At 47.4% G+C, this 6,666-nt stretch overlaps 1 protein-coding gene and 1 long non-coding RNA gene across 12 annotated transcripts in view; one reads left to right on the top strand and one right to left on the bottom strand.

The window, feature by feature from the left end:
• herc2 (HECT and RLD domain containing E3 ubiquitin protein ligase 2) overlaps positions 1-1,969 on the top strand; it is a 283,800-nt gene extending 281,831 nt beyond the window's left edge. For 6 of the 7 annotated variants that reach the window (XM_045687211.1, XM_045687213.1, XM_045687210.1 and 3 more), the window contains one exon: positions 1,197-1,969. In XM_045687211.1, coding sequence (XP_045543167.1) covers positions 1,197-1,469 — 273 coding nt within the window. In that variant the 3' untranslated portion in view covers positions 1,470-1,969. The remainder of the gene's footprint in view (positions 1-1,196) is intronic. The other variant, XM_045687208.1, reaches the window with a different exon arrangement.
• On the bottom strand, positions 1,486-3,339 carry LOC123724370 (uncharacterized). Of its 5 annotated transcripts, none has more exons than XR_006756874.1 (6): positions 3,263-3,339; positions 3,024-3,165; positions 2,719-2,926; positions 2,622-2,673; positions 1,940-2,278; positions 1,486-1,524 (listed from the first exon to the last, which is right to left on the bottom strand). It is a non-coding gene; the product is annotated as an uncharacterized lncRNA (long non-coding RNA). The 5 variants fall into 5 exon arrangements; XR_006756878.1 differs by having other exon boundaries at positions 1,501-1,524; positions 2,719-2,978; XR_006756875.1 differs by lacking the exon at positions 2,622-2,673 and adding an exon at positions 2,279-2,420 and having other exon boundaries at positions 1,501-1,524; positions 1,940-2,233; positions 2,771-2,926.
• Positions 3,340-6,666: the final 3,327 nt, after the last annotated feature.

Genomic DNA, 6,666 nt, shown 5'->3' with positions numbered 1-6,666 from the left:
ACTGTTAGTGCTACATGTATATAGACTGTTAGTGTTACATTTATATAGACTGTTAGTGTTACATTTATATAGACTGTTAGTGCTACATTTATATAGACTGTTAGTGTTACATTTATATAGACTGTTACATGTATATAGACTGTTAGTGCTACATGTATATAGACTGTTAGTGTTACATTTATTTAGACTGTTAGTGTTACATTTATTTTGACTGTTAGTGTTGCATTTATATAGACTGTTAGTGCTACATGTATATAGACTGTTAGTGCTACATGTATATAGACTGTTAGTGCTACATTTATATAGATAGACTGTTAGTGCTACATTTATATAGACTGTTAGTGTTACATTTATATAGACTGTTAGTGTTACATTTATATAGACTGTTAGTGTTACATTTATATAGACTGTTAGTGTTACATTTATATAGACTGTTAGTGTTACATTTATATAGACTGTTAGTGTTTCATTTATATAGACTGTTAGTGTTACATTTATATAGACTGTTAGTGTTACATTTATATAGACTGTTAGTGTTACATTTATATAGACTGTTAGTGTTACATTTATATAGACTGTTAGTGTTACATTTATATAGACTGTTAGTGTTACATTTATATAGACTGTTAGTGTTACATGTATATAGACTGTTAGTGCTACATGTATATAGACTGTTAGTGCTACATTTATATAGACTGTTAGTGCTACATTTATATAGGTAGTTAGTGCTACATATATATAGACTGTTAGTGCTACATTTATATAGACTGTTAGTGTTACATTTATATAGACTGTTACATGTATATAGACTGTTAGTGCTACATGTATATAGACTGTTAGTGCTACATGTATATAGACTGTTAGTGCTACATGTATATAGACTGTTAGTGCTACATGTATATAGACTGTTAGTGTTACATGTATATAGACTGTTAGTGTTACATTTATATAGACTGTTAGTGTTACATTTATATAGACTGTTAGTGTTACATTTATATAGACTGTTAGTGTATACCAGGTGTACCACGGCAACCTGGGACACCCTGGTTAAAGAAATGTTACATAAAAGCTACAAAAATATCTGGTTTTATGTTGATCTTTCCATTGTGTTCTAGGTGCTTGGGTCTCTACCATAATGATTACTGTACTACTATTGTAATAGGATCAGTATTAACACGTCTTTCCTTGTGTTCTAGGTGCTGGATAAGTACAACCCTCCAGACCATTTCCTCCCAGAGTCCTACACCTGTTTCTTCCTCCTCAAGCTGCCCAGGTATTCCTGTAAGCAGGTGCTGGAGGAGAAGCTGAAATACGCCATCCACTTCTGTAAGAGTATTGATACGGACGACTACGCTCGAATCGCTCTGACCGGAGAACCCGCCGCGGACAACAGCTCTGAAGACTCAGACAATGAGGACGCAGACTCCTTCGCGTCCGACTCCACGCAGGACTACCTGACAGGCCACTGACCCCTGATCCAGCTTCTCTGACTCCACGCAGGACTACCTGACAGGCCACTGACCCCTGATCCAGCTTCTCTGACTCCACGCTGGACTACCTGACAGGTCACTGACCTTTTACCCCTGACCCAGCTTCTCTGACTCCACGCAGGACTACCTGACAGGCCCCTGAACCAGCTTCTCTGACTCCACGCAGGACTACTGACAGGCTACTGACCTTTAACCCCTGACCCAGCTTCTCTGACTCCACGCTGGACTACCTGACAGACCCCTGACCCCTGATCCAGCTTCTCTGACTCCACGCTGGACTACCTGACAGACCCCTGACCCCTGAACCAGCTTCTCTGACTCCACGCAGGACTACCTGACAGGCCCCTGACCCCTGAACCAGCTTCTCTGACTCCACGCAGGACTACCTGACAGGCCCCTGACCCCTGAACCAGTTTCTCTGACTCCACGCTGGACTACCTGACAGGCACCTGAACCAGCTTCTCTGACTCCACGCAGGACTACCTGACAGGCCACTGACCCCTGAACCAGCTTCTCTGACTCCACGCTGGACTACCTGACAGGCCCCTGACCCCTGAACCAGTTTCTCTGACTCCACGCAGGACTACCTGACAGGCCACTGACCCCTGAACCAGCTTCTCTGACTCCACGCAGGACTACCTGACAGGCCACTGACCCCTGAACCAGTTTCTCTGACTCCACGCAGGACTACCTGACAGGCCCCTGACCCCTGAACCAGTTTCTCTGACTCCACGCTGGACTACCTGACAGGCCCCTGAACCAGTTTCTCTGACTCCACGCAGGACTACCTGACAGGCCCCTGAACCAGTTTCTCTGACTCCACGCTGGACTACCTGACAGGCCACTGACCCCTGAACCAGCTTCTCTGACTCCACGCTGGACTACCTGACAGGCCCCTGAACCAGTTTCTCTGACTCCACGCTGGACTACCTGACAGGCCTGCCCCTGAACCAGCTTCTCTGACTCCACGCAGGACTACCTGACAGGCCACTGACCCCTGAACCAGCTTCTCTGACTCCACGCTGGACTACCTGACAGGCCCGACCCCTGAACCAGTTTCTCTGACTCCACGCAGGACTACCTGACAGGCACTGACCCTGAACCAGTTTCTCTGACTCCACGCAGGACTACCTGACAGGCCACTGACCCCTGAACCAGCTTCTCTGACTCCACGCTGGACTACCTGACAGGCCCCTGAACCAGTTTCTCTGACTCCACGCAGGACTACCTGACAGGCCACTGACCCCTGAACCAGCTTCTCTGACTCCACGCAGGACTACCTGACAGGCCCCTGACCCCTGAACCAGTTTCTCTGACTCCACGCTGGACTACCTGACAGGCCCCTGACCCCTGAACCAGTTTCTCTGACTCCACGCAGGACTACCTGACAGGCCACTGACCCCTGAACCAGTTTCTCTGACTCCACGCTGGACTACCTGACAGGCCCCTGACCCCTGAACCAGTTTCTCTGACTCCACGCTGGACTACCTGACAGGCACCTGAACCAGCTTCTCTGACTCCACGCTGGACTACCTGACAGGCCACTGACCCCTGAACCAGTTTCTCTGACTCCACGCTGGACTACCTGACAGGCCCCTGAACCAGTTTCTCTGACTCCACGCTGGACTACCTGACAGGCCCCTGAACCAGTTTCTCTGACTCCACGCTGGACTACCTGACAGGCCACTGACCCCTGAACCAGTTTCTCTGACTCCACGCTGGACTACCTGACAGGCCCCTGAACCAGTTTCTCTGACTCCACGCTGGACTACCTGACAGGCTACTGACCCTTAAAACCCCTTCCTATGACCCTTGCCTCCAGGAGCCTAAGGGTGAGCGGGAAGGGCCCATATTAAAAGCTCAGCTGTAAAGACTGAATGAAAGTTATGTCTGTGTTTAGTTAATCACCTATGAAATACATCATTACATACCTGCATTCTACTAAGACTAAACCATATGTGAAAACTATATATAATGTTCAATGTGCTTTAAGAGAAGAAGAGACAGACAGACAGAGGAATCCCAAATGGCATCTTATTCCTTATCTAGCAGCTCCTGGGGCCGGTACACTACATAAGGGAATAGGTTACCATTTGGGAGACACAGGAAGGAGTTGAGACGCTGCACATGTAAATGTTGTTGTTGTTGTTTCTGAAGTGGTGTAAGTTACAGGGAACAAGGCGTTTCATCTATAGAACAGGCCCCCCCCCCCATTCAAATCAATGACGGCATAATGGCAGTCCTGTCTATAGATTCTATATCTGTGATCCCAGCCACTGTCTGTCCCTAGTTTGTTGTACAGTAAAAAAAATAATAAAATGATGTGACAAAATGAGTAGTATTATTTAGGTATTGTTTTTGGGTAATAGTAGTGTTTCTTTATAAGAACGTTTTTTTTTTAACAAAACAATTTGGCAGTGTTGTTCTACAGAAAAGAAGAGAGAGCCAAAGTGAAGCGGTGACTTTTTAAAGTGCGTTCCAAATGGCACACCGTTCACTAAATAGTGCACTGCTATACCATAGGGCACTGGTCAAATGTAGTGCACTACTATACCATAGGGCACTGGTTAAATGTAGTGCACTACTATACCATAGGGCTGCCATTTTACGTACCTTTAAATGTGTCCTGTCTCTCTGCCCCCTCCTGACTGTGTCCTGTCTCTCTGCCCCTCCTGACTGTGTCCTGTCTCTCTGCCCCCTCCTGACTGTGTCCTGTCTCTCTGCCCCTCCTGACTGTGTCCTGTCTCTCTGCCCCTCCTGACTGTGTCCTGTCTCTCTGCCCCTCCTGACTGTGTCCTGTCTCTCTGCCCCTCCTGACTGTGTCCTGTCTCTCTGCCCCTCCTGACTGTGTCCTGTCTCTCTGCCCCTCCTGACTGTGTCCTGTCTCTCTGCCTCCTGACTGTGCTCCTGTCTCTCTGCCCCTCCTGACTGTGTCCTGTCTCTCTGCCCCCTCCTGACTGTGTCCTGTCTCTCTGCCCCTCCTGACTGTGTCCTGTCTCTCTGCCCCTCCTGACTGTGTCCTGTCTCTCTGCCCCTCCTGACTTCTGTTCTCTGCCCTCCTGCTGTGTCCTGTTCTTCCCCTCCTGACTGTGTCCTGTCTCTCGCCCCCTCCTGACTGTGTCCTGTCTCTCTGCCCCCTCCTGACTGTGTCCTGTCTCTCTGCCCCTCCTGACTGTGTGTCCTGTCTCTCTGCTCCCTCCTGACTGTGTGTCCTGTCTCTCTGCTCCCTCCTGACTGTGTGTCCTGTCTCTCTGCTCCCTCCTGACTGTGTGTCCTGTCTCCCTGCTCCCTCCTGACTGTGTGTCCTGTCTCTCTGCCCCTCCTGACTGTGTCCTGTCTCTCTGCCTCTCCTGACTGTGTCCTGTCTCTCTGCCTCTCCTGACTGTGTCCTGTCTCTCTGCCCCTCCTGACTGTGTCTCCTGTCTCTCTGCCCCTCCTGACTGTGTCTCCTGTCTCTCTGCCCCTCCTGACTGTGTCCTGTCTCCCTACCCCTCCCCTCACACCATGTGTATACACTGTCCTTCCTCTGGAATGTATATAGTGCCATGTACTTATTAAAAAGGTCTCATTCCCACATAATAAATGTTAATAAATGATGTCAATACATTTAAATGAAAACAACTGAAGCCTGGAGTTTGTGTGGTATTTCAGACACGGCAGGGATGGATCCTGGAGAAGTCCCAGGCTTGGTCCCAAGTGGTACCTTATTCTCTATGTAGTGCACTACACTTGGCCAGGGCCAGTAGGGTGCTGGTGAAAAAGCAGTGCACTACATAGGGTATCATTTGGTATGCAGACCCACTCTTCATCCTGTCAATGTCTGGAATGTTAGTTGACGACTGTGAAGTCTACTGTATGTAATGGGGATCCATTGTCTTATGTTTGGAAGGTCTAATTGGTTGTACCCAGGACAACTAGTAACCACTAATGGGGATCCATTATCTGTTATGTTTGGAAGGTCTAAATTAACCCATTTGGAAGGGTTTTCGGAGGACTGACTTGACTGTAACTTCAGCTCTATTCCTTTGGTAAAAATTCAGCTGTTGAGTTTTCTGAATCAAATCAAATTTCATTAGTCACATGCATCGAATACAACAGCTGAATGACACAAATATTAATTTCCACAAAGTTTGCAGCTTCAGTGTCTTTTAGATATTTTTGTCAGATGTTACTATGGAATACTGAAGTATAATTACAAGCATTTCATAAGTGTCAAAGGCTTTTATTGACAATTACATGAAGTTGATGCAATAAGTCAATATTTGCAGTGTTGACCCTTCTTTTTCACCCTGGCATGCTGTCAATTAACTTCTGGGACACATCCTGACTGATGGCAGCCCATTCTGGCATAATCAATGCTTGGAGTTTGTCAGAATTTGAGGGGTTTTGTTTGTCCACCCTCCTCTTGAGGATTTACCACAAATTCTCAATGGGATTAAGGTCTGGAGAGTTTCCTGTCCATGGACCCAAAATATCGATGTTTTGTTCCCCGAGCCACTTAGTTATCACTTTTGCCTTATGGCAAGGTGCTCCGTCATGCTGGAAAAGGCCTTGTTCGTCACCAAACTGTTCCTGGATGGTTGGGAGAAGTTGCTCTCGGAGGATGTGTTGGTACCATTCTTTATTCATGTCTGTGTTCTTAGGCAAAATTGTGAGTGCACCCACTCCCTTGGCTGAGAAGCAACCCCACACATGAATGGTCTCAGGATGCTTTACTGTTGGCATGACACAGGACTGATGGTAGCGCTCACCTTGTCTTCTCCGGACAAGCTTTTTTCCGGATGCCCCAAACAATCGGAAAGGGGATTCATCAGAAAGAATGACTTTACCCCAGTCCTCAGCAGTCCAATCCCTGTACCTTCTGCAGAATATCAGTCTGTCCCTGATGTTTTTCCTGGAGAGAAGTGGCTTCTTTGCTGCCCTTCTTGACACCAGGCCATCCTCCAAAAGTCTTCGCCTCACTGTGCGTGCAGATGCACTCACACCTGCCTGCTGCCATTCCTGAGCAAGCTCTGTACTGGTGGTGCCCCGATCCCGCAGCTGAATCAACTTCAGGAGATGGTCCTGGTGCTTGCTGGACTCTGTTGGGCACCCTGAAGCCTTCTTCACAACAATTGAATCGCTCTCCTTGAAGTTCTTGATAATCCGATAAATGGTTGATTTAGGTGCAATCTTA

Source organism: Salmo salar, chromosome ssa10 (assembly GCF_905237065.1).
Source record: "Salmo salar chromosome ssa10, Ssal_v3.1, whole genome shotgun sequence".
Taxonomy (NCBI): domain Eukaryota; kingdom Metazoa; phylum Chordata; class Actinopteri; order Salmoniformes; family Salmonidae; genus Salmo; species Salmo salar.
Note: the sequence above shows the minus strand (reverse complement) of the source record. Positions and strands in the feature narration are given on the sequence as shown.